The 14,918-nt window shown below is 37.0% G+C and overlaps 1 protein-coding gene and 1 pseudogene across 3 annotated transcripts in view; one reads left to right on the top strand and one right to left on the bottom strand.

Annotated features, from left to right (window-relative positions):
• Positions 1 to 14,918, top strand: part of CCDC91 (coiled-coil domain containing 91) — a 317,390-nt gene that overhangs the window by 94,626 nt on the left and 207,846 nt on the right. For 2 of the 3 annotated variants that reach the window (XM_023752314.1, XM_023752315.1), the window contains 2 exons: positions 10,217 to 10,259; positions 12,393 to 12,471. In XM_023752314.1, coding sequence (XP_023608082.1) covers positions 10,230 to 10,259; positions 12,393 to 12,471 — 109 coding nt within the window. In that variant the 5' untranslated portion in view covers positions 10,217 to 10,229. Of the gene's footprint in view, positions 1 to 10,211; positions 10,260 to 12,392; positions 12,472 to 14,918 lie in introns of those variants that run through there. The other variant, XM_006086761.3, reaches the window with a different exon arrangement.
• Positions 4,716 to 9,385, bottom strand: LOC102439842 (annotated as a pseudogene).

Genomic DNA, 14,918 nt, shown 5'->3' with positions numbered 1-14,918 from the left:
AATTCTCTTAAAATGGCTTCTATTTTCTCAGTTTAGCAAGACTCTTGGTAATACACATCGATTACTGAAAACAATAGAAAGGTTGGAAGTCTGGGAGTAGTTGAGAATCTTTGAAATGGTTTTTGTAGGATGAGAGAAAGAGATTTTAGAGAAAAAGTAGATGTGTGGTAGGCGGCACTGTAAATCTAGTTGAAAATGGGAAACATGAATTTTATAGTGAATTCTCTGATAGTTCCTAGCAGAAGACAGGTAATTGGATAGTGTTGGTGGATCTTGTGGGGAGCTATTGTCGGTTGTCAATTGAGATACAGAATCAAGAGTCATAGAAAGCAGGAAAGTGGCTCTGTTGTTAAAAGTTTAATGTAAATGTGGCTTGGATTGAGGCTGAAAAGAAGTCTCCCACAAGTTCTCTTCTGAATTAAATTTACCCATCTGGTCACAGGCTAAAACACATGTCTCCATTCTAAGAAAATGAAGTTTTTTCTAGTGAGCTTCTCCTATGGGAGACGGACTAGCGGTATAATATATTGTTTGTGGGCACAAAGTTCCCAGTGAGGAATCCAAAGAGCTTGTACTGTGCATGCATGCTAACTTCTTTATATTAATCTCACCCAAAAGACAACCTATGGATGTCTTGATCTTATTGTTATTATTATTATTATTATTATTATTATTATTTTTCTTTTGGAGGGAAGTAAAAAGAGAAACGGACTCTAGTATTTCTTCAATCTTATGTTCTTTTATGTTTTTTTTTAATTTAAATTCTTTAGTATTACATAAGTCTCCTTTTTCCCCCATTGACCTCTCCCCTGCCGCCCCTATCCCCCAGCATGTACACTCCCTCCTCCCCTCCCCACCCCACCCCACCCTGTCTGTGTCCATTGGTTTTGCTCATAGGCATGCATACAAGTCCTTTGGTTGATCTCTTACATGAGTGAGATCATATGATATTTATCTTTCTCTGACTGGCTTATTTCACTTAGCATAATGCTCTCCAGTTCCATCCATGCTGTTGTAGATGGTAAGAATTTCTTTTTTATAGCAGCGTAGTATTATATTGTGTAGATGTACCACAGTTTTCTTTTTAAAAATTTTTTTAAATTTTTTTTCTTTATTGATTAAGGTATTATATATGTGTCCTTATCCCCCCATTGCCCCCCCCCACCCCCTCACTCATGCCCTCACCTCCCTGGTGTCTGTGACCATTGGTTAGGCTTATATGCATGCATACAAGTCCTTTGGTTGATCTCTCCCCCTTATCCCTCCCCTCCCCTACCTTCCCTCTGAGATTTGATGGGCTGATCGATACTTTTCTGTCTCTGGATCTGTTTTTGTTCATCAGTTTATGTTGTTCATTATATTCCACAAATGAGTGAGATTATGCTACTTATTGATGTTTCTGTTTCATACCTCTCAGCTTGCGAATGTAGAAGATCAGACCATAGCTGTCTTTCACCACCCCCTGTATCTCATACTACATACTTCATTGTTTTCTTACCTTCCCCAAATGGTTATAATTTTGGTACAATTATTTATTGTTTACATAATAATATGGCATTTAAATACTATTCACAGCTGAGAAATATAATATATAATGTTTACTTTTTCTGTCTATCATAGTATTTTCTCTCTGTTTTCATTTGGTTAATTTTGTAATCACGAATTCAAGCCTAAATTATTTAAAATTACTCTCATGATGGTAAAACACATGAGAAAGTCTATCAATTTCATTTGCTTGAATATATCCCCCAGGAGCTTCCTGATATGTTTCAATGCAGACTGGTTGCTCACTATTCTTGTTACATAGATTTTATCTTGGGAGCTCACTTCACCATTATTTTGGAAGAATCCTCCCCCCTCCCCCTTTTATCCCCTACTTCAATTGGATCTCTTGTTTCCTAATCCCATGTCTTCTTGTCTTATTCCTTTGGGTTACTCCATAGCTTTTTAAGAAAGTATATTTGGGAAATAATTTTTTGAGACTTTGTAGATACTATTATGGTTTTATTTTTCACTGAATTATTTGTGGGTTTGGCTGATTATCTAATTCTGTGCTGTAAATAATTTCCCCTCACAATTTTAAAAGCATTTCTCCATTGCATTTCACCTTCCAGTGATGTTGTTGTGAAATCTAATGCCATATATATTTTATCCTTTAAATGAAACTTATTTTATCTTCCTGGAAGTTTGTAGGATGTTTCTTTTGTCCCTAGTGTGCCTTAATGTGTTTTTTTCTTCTGTTTTCTTGGACACTTGTGGAACTATTACATCTGAAAATCATATCCCTTGGTGTTAGAAAATTTTCTTTGAATTATTGTGTTGATGATTTCTTCCCATTTGTTTTCTCTGTTCTGTCTTTCTAGAATTCTTAATAATTAGATATTGCATATTCTGGACTGGATCATTTGTTAGGCTTTTACTCTGATTTTCTATGTTTTTCTTTTATACTTCTTTTAAAATGAAGTTTCCTCAGCTTTATTTTTCACCCTGCAATTTTTTATTTCTGCAGTTATATATATATTTTTTACTTTTAATGATCTGATTCCTTTATTAAAGTGGCAAATATATCCACTCAAGCATTTATTAAGCACTCACCAAAGCTCAAAACTTTGATAGGCACCACAACCCCCTTTTTTATGTAGATATTTTAATTTCTTTTATGATGATGATGATGATGAAAAACATATAACATACAATTTTCCATCGTTTTTTCCCCATTATAGTTCACATTCAGTATTATTCTGTATTAGTTTCAGGTGCACAACATAGTGGTTAGATAATCATATACTTTACAGAGTAGTTCCCCTAGTATTTCAAGTACCCCCCTGGCCCGTACATAGCTATTACAATATTATTTCTTTTCCTCCATTGACCTCTCTCCAGCCACCCCCCAGCACATGCCCTCACCCACCTAGTGACTATGTCCATTGGTAATGCTTATATGCATGCTTACAAGTCCTTTGGTTGATCTCTAACACCCTCCTCTCCCCCCTGCCTTCCCTCTGAGGTTTGACAGTCAGTTGGATGCTTCTCTGTCTCTGGATCTATTTTTTCTTAAATATATTTTTATTGATTTTTTTACAGAGAGGAAGGGGGAAGGATAGAGAGTTAGAAACATCGATGGGAGAGAAACATCGATCAGCTGCCTCCTGCACACCCCCCACTGGGGATGTGCCCTCAACCAAGGTACATGCCCTTGACTGGAACCGAACCTGGGACCCTTCAGTCCGCAGGCTGACACTCTATCTACTGAGCCAAACTGGTCAGGGCTGGATCTATTTTTGTTCATTGGTTTATGTTGTTCACTATATTCCACATATGAGTGAGGTCATGTGATATTTATCTTTCTCCAATTGGCTTATTTCACTTAGCATTATGCTCTCCATGTCCATCCATGCTGTTGTAAATGATAAGAGTTCCTTCTTTTTTTACAGCAGCATAGTATTCCATTGTGTAGATGTACCACAGTTTTTTAATCCATCCGTGTGCTGATGGGCACTTAGGCTCTTTCCAAAAATTAGCTATTGTAAATTGTGCTGCTATGAACATAGAGGTGCATTTTTATTTTCAAGGCCTTAGTCTTGTTGTACACTCCTCCTTTACTCACTCTCCCCCTCACACACACAAAATATTAGGGCTTCCTATTGTTATTTCATGGGTGTACTATCTTCTGTTAACTCTCTGCAGATATTAGTTATAGTTTTTATTTTAAAAATATTTTCTCTCTTATATAGTCTTTGTTTCTTCTATCGTTTTCTTTTTCTTTTGGCTTGGTCTTTATTTTTTCATATTAGAGATCTTACATCTTTGATTGCCCTTGGCAGTTTGCTCGTATATAGAGTGAAGCACTAATCTTAAAGTAGCAAACACACACACACACATGCACACGCACACATGCACATATATACACACACACATATACACACACACATATATAATGCTTAGAATTTGTCAGATACTGTTTTAAGTCCTTTATTTTTTTTCAATTCAATATACTCATATTAAAAAACAAAATAAAATTCCATTTCAAATGCCATACACTAGTAAAACTACTACAAACAGTACTTTCAACAGGTTGGAGGTAGGGGTATGACTCTATTCTGTGGGGTCTCAGTCACTCACATCTGGGAGTTTTGTTTACCTAATTGTTTCTAGAATAAGCAACATCAAAACAGACATGAGTCAGGAATGTGACATTTCCAGGTGCTCCCCAAATCGGCCCCTCTTCTGGCATTACTAAACTTCCTCTCCCTGACTCCCACCACCTACCATCAGGCCAGTTCTTTTCCTAGGACTAACTCAGAGGCAGTCAATCATCTGTACCCAGAGAAAGTCTTCAGGCTTCAAGGTGACTCTAGAAGAGGGTACAGAGCCTATCTGCCCAGGTGCACTGCCTCCATTTGGGGGCTGAGAAAGCATGATGCTCTGTACAGTTCTGACCCAGACCAGGTTCCAAAAATAATCCTTTTGGCCTCAGAGAAGCAGTCTAAAGCTAGGGTAATCAGGTTTAAATCCCTTATGAGTATTCTGATGGATTTTTGTTGATGCTGATAACCACAATTCTTCCTCCTGAACTACCATACTACAGTGCCCTGTAACTTAAAAAAAGGGTTTGGAGGGAGGTCTAAAAATGAATTAATTTGTTTCTGTTTTTAAAGTTAATTCCACATAATGCTATCAATAGGCCTATGGTAGAATTCCTCTTGCCACCCCACAGGCTACTCCAAAGCAAGTTGCTTTATAGAACTTTTCCAACTGTGCAAGAAGTTTGGAGTTAACTGGCAACAAGCCTGAAAATTTGGTTATGTATGTAGGTACAAAGCTGGTTCATCAAATCCCTGTTCTGACCCTCAACCCAGTGCATTTCAACTAAGGTATCATCTACCTCCTTTTTAATGTTTATCAAACACTTGAAAAGGTAATGTCTAGCCACTCCTGGAGGGGGTTCCCTTTTTCAGATACTGGGGTTGATCAGCTGCTCAGAGCCTCTTGGTCCTGGGCTCCATTGCTAGAGACTTTACAACTTTCCAAAACCTCCATGTCTCCCTTTTCCTCACTCCTTTTATCTTCTACTAGAGGCCCGGTGCATGAAATTCGTGCACTGGGGATGGCCCTTAGCCCGGCCTGCACCCTCTCGTGTTCCGGAACCCCTTGGGTGATGTCCATGGGGAATGGGCCTGAGCCAGCAGTCAGACATCCCTCTCATGGTCCGGGACCCCTCACTCCTTACTGCCTGCCTGCTCACTGCTCCTTGCTGCTCTGCTCGCTGCTGTGGAGGCAGTAGAGGCTCCTGCCACTGCCGCTGTGCTAGCCAGTGGTGAGCCCAGAGCAGCTGAGCAGCGCTCTACCTGTGGGAGTGCACTGACCACCAGGGGGAAGCTCCTGCGTTGAGTGTCTGCCCCCTAGTGGTCAGTGCCCATTAAAGTGACCAGTTGTTCTGGTCGTTCTGCCGTAACAGTCGCTTCGGTTTTTATTATATAGATGGGTTCTGGGTTTCCTTCCTGGGAAAGCAAATCCTGGATTGGGCCATGGCCCTCAACAGTGGCTGACTTGCCTTCCCGTAGAGCAGACCCACACAGGACACTGTCCCAGGGGCCCTCGGACAAATCTTGGCTACTGCCAGACTCTTTGGGGGTGATTTTTTTTCTCTTCCGAGGCTTGGATGATGTCTTCAGGAACTCCAGGAACTTCTCTCAGTTGTCTCACTTGTTCTCTTTTCTTTCTCCTGAAATGAAACCAGGAGTTTTCTATGGCTGTTAGGAAAAGGCTAACTTCCACTTTTCTGTACAGAACTCGTTTATGCTGGACCTTTAGATCAGTGAGATTTTCTTCAATCCATGTCATCACAACGACTTTGCCTTCTCCCACTGTCTCAGAGCCCAAAGGTGATGGTTTGAGGGATAATTCTTTTCATCACAGACTCCAGCACTACAAATGGGACGGGTTTCCTTGGCTTCTCTAATTTTCTTCGCTTACTTGGTGGTGGTGGTACTGTTACATCGTCATAAAAACTCCAAGCTAAGGCCCATCTCATCGTCCGACCTTGACAGAATTCAGTGTAGGTGACTTTAGGAATCCCTTCTATTCGAAGTTCTTCCTTCAGAGCAGCAAGGCTGCATTTCTTTCCCAGCATATAGCTAACCCACAACAGTCTTTTTTAAAGTTGTATACTGTCATGGATGATCCTTTTAACAAACTCTAATTCGCCTCCTTCTGCCATGATCTCTGTGATACCTCCTGTATTTACCGAACTAGTTGGAGGTCTTCAAGGATTTCAAGAGTTTATTCCCTGGGCTTCCATCTGATTGGCAAGAGGAGGATCGCACAGGCAAAAGTCATAGGTTATCTCAGATTCTTTTTTAAGAGCATCCATTAGAAGTGTCTTCTGTGGTACCTTTACAGCTTTTATAAGATCAGATAAGTTATTCTGTTCCACATTTTTCTTTGCATAGTTGAAGCACATATCATCTACTTCTGTTGCAAGAAAATACCTGTCTCAGTGTCTTCCAGTCCAGAGACCCTCAGCTTTACCCTGTCCAGGGAATACATCTTTAATCTTTTGGAGGGATGAGGAGCTGTAAGTTGCTAGTTGCACAGATTCTGAGAGGGAATCTTGGATTTGTCTGCGACCGTTATTTTGAATCTCACCATTACCCAGCTTTCAGTGCCTCCATTCTGGAGCTTTTTGTGGATTCTATAATATAGAAGTGATTCTCATTTTCTCACTGGTAGTTTAAGATACAACTTCCGCCCTAACCGGTTTGGCTCAGTGGATAGAGCGTCGGCCTGAGGACTGAGGGGTCCCAGGTTCGATTCCGGTCAAGGGCATGTACCTTGGTTGCGGGCACATCCTCAGTGGGGGGTGTGCAGGAGGCAGCTGATTGACGTTTCTCTCTCATCAATGTTTCTAACTCTCTATCCCTCTCCTCTCCTCTCTGTAAAAAATCAGTAAAAATATATTAAAAAAAAAAGATACAACTTCCTTGTAGATACTTTCAAATTTTGCAGTTTTCTTATTTCCCATTCTCTTTGACCCTGTGTTATGAGGAAGCAAACAGTCAGAAACTATTCTTCCGTATCTTTTAGAAAAGACTTTTGGCAAGAGACTTGAATAAATTGTATGTTCTTAATGTGCCATTTAAAATTTTCCATTAGGTCTATTGAAATAGATCTCAAATGTTCCCACCTGAAGCATTTAATGATGCTCCAATTAGATATATCACCTTAGGAAAATCTATCCTTCCACCTTGGACATATTTTCTTCTTTTTTATGGCTCTTTTATATATCATATTATTTGTGTTTGCATACTTTTCTTACACTCTGCCCTTCCCCCCACACCTGACCATAACTACTTGAGGACCTTGAGTGTTCTTCAGATTTGCCCAATAAAAATTTGTTACATTAAGTGTTGTATATATCTTGTTCTTGCAAAATATTAGCAATGTATTAAATACTGAGAATAGTAAAAGAAGGAATTAATACAACAGTGCAGCAAAAGAGATTAAGTTCAGATATAAAGAAGTATGAGAATTATTAAACTTGGATATTATGAAATCTTTCAATGTAGATACCTAATCATAACAAAATATAATATCTCTTATTTCCTAGACAGAGAAGAAAAAACTACATGATCTATCAATTTTTAATCAGGCTCATGATTCTATAATTTAGATGAAATATATATTTGGTATTGCTATATTATATTTATAGAGTAATGAGATATAATGTTAAGTGCCTAGAAAAAAGTTTATAAATGCACTTTAGATAAAATAATGTTTTAATGTGTTAGAGAGACTAAATTCATAAAGAAGTCCATACTTGTAATTTTCCATTTAAAAACTAAGTTTGTGTGTGTGTATTTTGTAAAATGGATTTTTACAAATCAGTGCTGTAATTTTTTTTCCTCCTGATCTTTTAAATATTCTGCAGGAAACTATTTCAGGGTTTGAAACTAAATTATTCAGAGAAAGGTTATTGCTTTAAAATAATGTTTATTTTTCCAGTACTGTATTTTTAAGAAACTCATGACCCATTTGTCTTTTAAAGTGCATTAATATTTCTTTGAGGACAAAGTAGAGGAAGAGTATCATCTGCATTTTAACATGTAGAAGTTGCTGAGGTATGGAACATCAGTGGTCACTAATATGTTCTTTCATAGAGCTAAATCAGTACTTAGGAAACTGATGGTATTTGGTTCATTACCACAGGCAAACAAAGCTGAAATGATTGTTAGGCATGGGTATTTGTTTTTGTTTTTAAATTTTCTGGCATCTTACAAATAATTTATTGGGATATGACTTATGAAAACACATAGAAGCATTACTCTAAAAATTCCATTCTTTTGAAACCATATTATTTGGGTACAGTGTTCATAGATGCTAAAAATATTTTTTAATTGTCTCCTGAGACTTGTGGGATACATGTGGAAAAGACAAACTTGGTGTTTATAGTTTGACTTGGTTAATTCTCTGTATCCATATCACTCCACTTTCATAATTTCTTCATGAAAAAATGTAATCACATACAGATTTCTATTCGCTTGCAACACAAAATTAATGTGAATTCCATTTCAAACTAACCACCATCAAAAGTTTTGAAAGTCTGGTTTATATTTTTTAAGTGCAGTATGTGGATGACTTACTTAGTTTTGATTTTGGAAAAGTACATCTTTAAAAATATTTTCATCAGGTTGTTAAAATGTGGATAATGGTGACAATACTGGTATCATATTTTGGTTAATTTAATGTTCTTTCTTTATATAATGTATTTTTGTCTACGTACATTTTTTAGTGCCATTACCTTCTGAGTTTCTATGAAAATAATTTTTTTTTGCTTATTAAAACAAAACAATCCTTGAGATTTTTTTACTGTTTATTTTTTACTATATTTTATTTTTGAAGGCATTAATATTAATATTTCAGTTAGAAGGCAAAGCATAGATATAGATAACCATGTTTATATAGACAACAGCCTCGTCACTCAGAGCAAAATATCTTAGAAAATGCATTTAGAATTAATTATTGCTTAGTTTTAGCTATTTTTTTAAATAATTGGAGAATATATTTTTTAGTAATAAGTCCATCTTGTATTATTGACTCAAGGAAACTAGAATGTTCCAAAAATGTATACACACTTTGAATAATTATTAATTCCAAGTTGTTAAATCTGTAAAGAAAGAAACATCAATTGAGCTATCAGCTGTTAAATGTGTATACACATATGTGGATATGGTCACTTTTGAAATATAGAAAAGGAAACACGTTATTGTTGGCCAGAGTATCACTTGCAGCTACTGATTCACAATTTAATGTGAATTTGTTTTTCCATTTTAATGTATACCACCTATTACTTGTTTTACCTTTCTAGAACTTTTAGTTCTTTCATGATTTGTTAGATAAAAGCTTCTTTTATTTCTTTTTTTAAAGTCCAAATACTCATGTTTTCTCCTTTTGTTTTTACTTATATACACTTAAGATAAAATAAAATGTGTTATCCTACTGATTGTCCTCTTACATTCCTTAAGGATAAAGAAGAGTGGAATTCTGAATATTCCCTTGTGTTTTTCTCTTCCCTGGTCTCCCATGAATACATGACTTGATTTATCTTGATCAGCCTAGTAACTTGCTCCACATTTTTCCAAAAGTGCAAAGCAGTTTCAGCTAAAAATACACATATCAAAATGCTCCAGAAGTTGTGGCCACAGCTCAAAAATGCTGATCAATTTTGAAAATCTAAATCAACCTCGGCCATGAAACCAAGGGAAGAACCTTTGTGGTGGGGGACAGATTTCCAAAAATTCACCACAGTCCTGTTCTTAGCTGGAGTTTGTGCTGATGTTGCCAGACAACTGAGGAATAGATGCAAAAAGCAGGAAGCATTATTGAATTGAGTCCTAGCGCCAATTTGGGAAAAGCAAATTAAAATGTAAAAGAATATTTTTCCACTCCTGGCATCTCAATGTAAAATGGCAAAATACATGGTTGCTGAAAAAGTCACAGAAATTACTAATTTTGCCAGAAAGACTAATTTTGCAAAAAAAGGTCTAGTCTTTTTAAGTTAAAAATGCATGCACACATAGTTAAAGAAGTTTTTTTTTAACCCAAATAAAATAGTCTTAATTTACAAATCAAACTGTATATACCTTTAAGTCAGAGAGTGTTTTGACATAATTGACTGTGTGTGTGGGCTTGTTTCAATGTCTTCTGTTATTTTCAGGTGCACTTGAAAAATGGATGATGATGATTTTGGTGGTTTTGAGGTATGTGCTATTATTTACCTTAATTTTACTTATGTAATTGTTTTAATTTTGTGAGATTACAGTGGAGTATTTACTGTTTTGAAAATGTATTCTTTATCATTGGCATTCATGATCTTTTTCTTGATCATTTTGAATGTAACTTTAGAATAAAAAATGAAATCAAGGCAAATAAAAATATAGCCCCTCTGAAAGTTAAACTGATTTATTATTATTGAACATTTGGTCATGCCCATAGGAATGGTTTAAATTAAGATAATTAAGTGCTACTAGTAGAAACACTAGAGAAGAGGTTTTAAAAATTTTCAGCAGATGATTTTGTTGGGATACATGTCAATTAGGAAATACTTGTGAGATGAGAGATGAGTCTTGAAGATCGGTCACATATTTGCATGTTTACACCTGTAATGAGTTAATTTGGACTATTATCTACATAGCCTTTTGGTGGCTTATACAACTAATTAGTATGTTTATGTTTGAGTATTCTCTCAGGTTTGACTTAGTATTTTGTAAGTGGAAATTGTTAGCTGAAGAAGCACTGTCTTTTCCTTAATCCTTTTCAGTGAGTGTTCATTTTATTGAAATATTTTGTAACCCAGTTATTTTTATGGAGCCAGTATAGTCTTGCAGGAAAATCTCTGGATTAGGAGTCAGGATGCCTGAGCTCAAGTCCTGGAACTGCCATCAAGTGAGCTCTGTGATTTTTCTTTTTTTTAAGTAAGACTTTCACCTAGTTTGGAATTTGGTAGAATTAGATTGTTAAAAATAGAGAATGTAATTAATGACATTAATAGGAAATATAATATATTAAGTCTATATTCAATGTCCTGAATATCATGTAAGAATGGTAGGAATTTTTTTAGATGAGGGTCATTTTCTGTCAATATGAAAATATTTAGAATATGAACATACCCATTTTCCTCATTTCATCTAAAAGTATTTTTTTGTTTAGCACATTTGTATGTTTTCTATAATATTTTGGGTTTTGTTAGGTGATTGAATCTTATTTATGTTACAAAATGAAACATTTAAAAATTTGTTAAAATTTATTCTATTTTAAGGAAAATATATGTTTCAGATATAATATTAGTTTATTGTTTAGAAGTTGTCAGTTATTTGAAAGTTAAAATTTAGTATAGTCTCCTTTAGACCATGCTTGATTTATTATATTAGAAAAAAATTGATTCGGTGGTGCTCCTTATAGTAAAATTTACACTTCAGTGTTATAGTCAATGGATCTATTACTTTCAATATTATATAGGTACAATTTTAGCCAACCATTCCAATTTAATTGTGGTTATTAGGGTACTTTCTTATCACATCCTGTTGTAGAAATATGGAAGGTCTCTGTCCTTGTCATATAAACCATGGTCATTTTTCATAGTTTGTAGAGAGTAGCAATTCTACATCATGTGTCTCCTGTGGTAGATTTTTCTAGTTGACTTCTCTTTGGCTGAGAACTCAATGAAGAATCTGAACTGACATTATGGTTCTTTTTTCAATAATAATTTTACTGTGACCTGGACACTTAAAACAGAAAACGCCATACTCTTACACATACCTCAACATTTTAGTAATTGTCCCATAGTTTTACAACTGTTTAATAGGAGGGCTTGTTAATTTAAAATGCCAGCGTTAGGACTTCTCTAAATGTTGAATAAGCAAGTCCAGCTGGTAGATTATTAAAAAATATAGATAAATTCTATTTCTTTAGATTGATTTCTAATTAGGTCTTGTGTTAATGAAAAAGATTTGGTCTCTAGACTTTTAAAGAAAAATTACCTGTTTTTCTTATGTACATGATAAATGTGGTAAATTAGTTTAAAGTACATAGATATGAAGTTCACAAGTGGAAATGTGATTAAGGATATGTAAAGTAAAAAATTTATTGCCAGGAGATATATTTGAGTAAGTAAGGAAAATTTTTACTTAAAGATAATAGAACATGAGTACTGGGGGTAGTGAGTATTGGGGGCTGGTAGTAATAAAGACTGAAAAGCAATTGAGTGTTCAGTGGGAATTTGAAAATGAGTGGTACATTACAGAGACTATGCTTGTAGAACCAGGAAGCTTGATTGCTTAAATAGCACTTCTGTTTTCCAGGTATTCTAAAGTAATTTTGCCTTTGTTTTCTAGGCTGCAGAGATTTTTGATGGTGGAAGCGGTGAAACCCAAACTACATCTCCTGCTATTCCTTGGGCTGCTTTTCCTACAGGTATTAGTATACAATAACTAAGAATTTTTTTTCTTATTTATACTAGAGGGCCAGGGCATGACATTTGTGCACTGGGGAAAGTCCCTCAGCCTGGCCTGTGCTCTCTTGCAGTCTGGGACCCCTTGGGGGATGTCCGACTGCTGGCTTAGGCCCACTCCCCACCAGTAGTAGGACATCCCCTGACGGGTCCTTAGCGCTACTGCGGAGGTGGGAGAGGCTCCTGCCATTGCCGCTGCGCTCATCAGCCATGAGCCCAGCTTCTGGCTGAGCGGCGCTCCCCCTGAAGGAGCACACTGACCACCAGGGGGCAGCTCCTGCATTGAGTGTCTGCTCCCTGGTGGTCAGTGTGCGTCATAGTGACCGGTCGTTCTGCCATTCGGTTGATTTGCATATTAGGGTTTTATTATATAAAATTTTTACCTTTTCTTTGGAAACTTCTTTCTACCTTTGCACTTGGCCTTCTGTGGTCTGAAATTGGAATGACCCAGACTTAATCTAGGTTTTTTCATAACAAATTATGAATTGCTGCAATGGTGGCCTGAGACATGATTAAAAAAATAATATCATGAGCATTAAATGAAATTAAATTACTATTTACATTTCCTAATTTGTCCTAGTTTTAGGAAGGTAAGGTGCAAATAATTTTCTTAAGTTATCTAGTTCATTAATTAAAGACTTCTTTTTATTGTGGTGAAATACATGTAATGTAAAATTTATCATATTAACCATTTTAAGTGTACAGTTCACTATTGTTAACATACTCACATTGTTGTTCAACCAATCTGTAGAAATGTTTTATCTTGGAAAACTGAAACTATAGTCATGAAACAATAACTACTTATATTCTCTTTCTCTCAGTCCCTGGCAGCTACCATTCTACTTTCTATCTCTGTGAATATGACTGTCCTACATATCTTATATAAATAGAATCATATAGTATTTGTATTTTTGTGGCTGATTTATGTCACTTAGCGAAATGTCCTCAAGGTTCATTCGTATTGTTGCATGTGTCAGAATCCGCCCCCCCCCCTTTAAGCTTGAATAATACTACACTATATGTATAGTACACATTTTTTTATCCATTCATCTTGTTGATGGACTCTTGCTTCCTTTGACTATTTAAATAATTCCGTTATGAACATGGGCGGACTACTTTGTGTTTTAAAAATATCATTCTAGCCTTGCTGGTAGGGCTCAGTGATTGAGCATTGACTATGAACCAGAAGGTCATGGTTTGATTCCCGGCCAAGGCACAAAAAGCCAGGTTGTAGGCTTGATCCCCAGTTGGGGGCATGCAGGAAACAGCCAATTGATGATTCTCTCTCATCGTTGATGTTTCTATCTATCCTTCCCTCTCCCTTCCTCTCTCTTAAATCAATAATAAAAGTTTTTTAAAAAACATAAAATATCATTCTATTCGATCCATGATGGTGGTAGAGTAAGTGGAAATTACACTCACCTCCTCCCAGCGTCAGATTGAGTTTACTACTAAATTATAGAACAGTCAACCTGAATAACCAACTGAAGACTAGCTGAACAAGTCTTATAACTAAGGGCATACAGAAGAAGCCACATCGAGACTAATAGGAAGAACAGGGACATGAAAAGGGCTTGCCCTGCACCCATGTGCAGTGGTTGAGAATCTGGAGGGATGTCTCAGCTTCAGAGCACCCCACTGAGTAGTGAGGAGTCTCCACTTCATGCCAGGCTCCCCTGCCCAGATCACCAGAGTCAGGAAGATGATCCCACATAGCATCTGGCTGTGAAAATCAATGGGGATTCTGTTCTCCAAGGAGAGACAGGTGTGTGCTAGGAACCCAGGCAGCTTCTTAAAGGGCCAGCACACAAATTGCCTTTGTGGGCACTTATCTGGGACTCTGGTGAAGGTACAGTAGCTCAGAAGAGACTAGAGTCTTACAGGGAGAGATTGGTTGTGTGGCTTTGGGGAGAGAGCTGAAGAAATAGCCATCATTGTCCTTGTGCTGAGTCTCTCTCCCACACCACCTACAGATGCCATTATTCCTGGGTCAGCACTCCACTGCATATGGTATTGGCCTGGGGAGATCCACTGGCCCCAACCTCCTAAACTCCCTATGTCCCTGCCTTGCCAAGCTTGTGTCCTGTGGAGAAATCAACTAGCTGCGAGCAGGATGGGCTTGCTCTAGTCATTTTTGGAAGGCTCTCAAGTAGGTCCAGGCAGATTCAGGGGGTGACAGAAATGCACAGGAAGAAATCAAGTTGTGTGGTTCTGGGGCAAGTGTCATTTTTTTAATCCTGCATGCCCCAACTAGTGCCACTGTTTCTGTGCAGAGCCCTGCCTCCATACAGCCAAATCTTAATCTGTTTTATCTTGATGAACTCTATTGGCCTCACCCTGATGACTCCCCAAAACCGCATTCCACCACAAAGGTCTACAGGCCCAAGTTGGGTGGTGACTGACCTTGGTG

The sequence above is a fragment of the Myotis lucifugus genome, unplaced genomic scaffold (genome assembly GCF_000147115.1).
Source record: "Myotis lucifugus unplaced genomic scaffold, Myoluc2.0 scaffold_30, whole genome shotgun sequence".
NCBI classification, from domain to species: domain Eukaryota; kingdom Metazoa; phylum Chordata; class Mammalia; order Chiroptera; family Vespertilionidae; genus Myotis; species Myotis lucifugus.
Note: the sequence above shows the minus strand (reverse complement) of the source record. Positions and strands in the feature narration are given on the sequence as shown.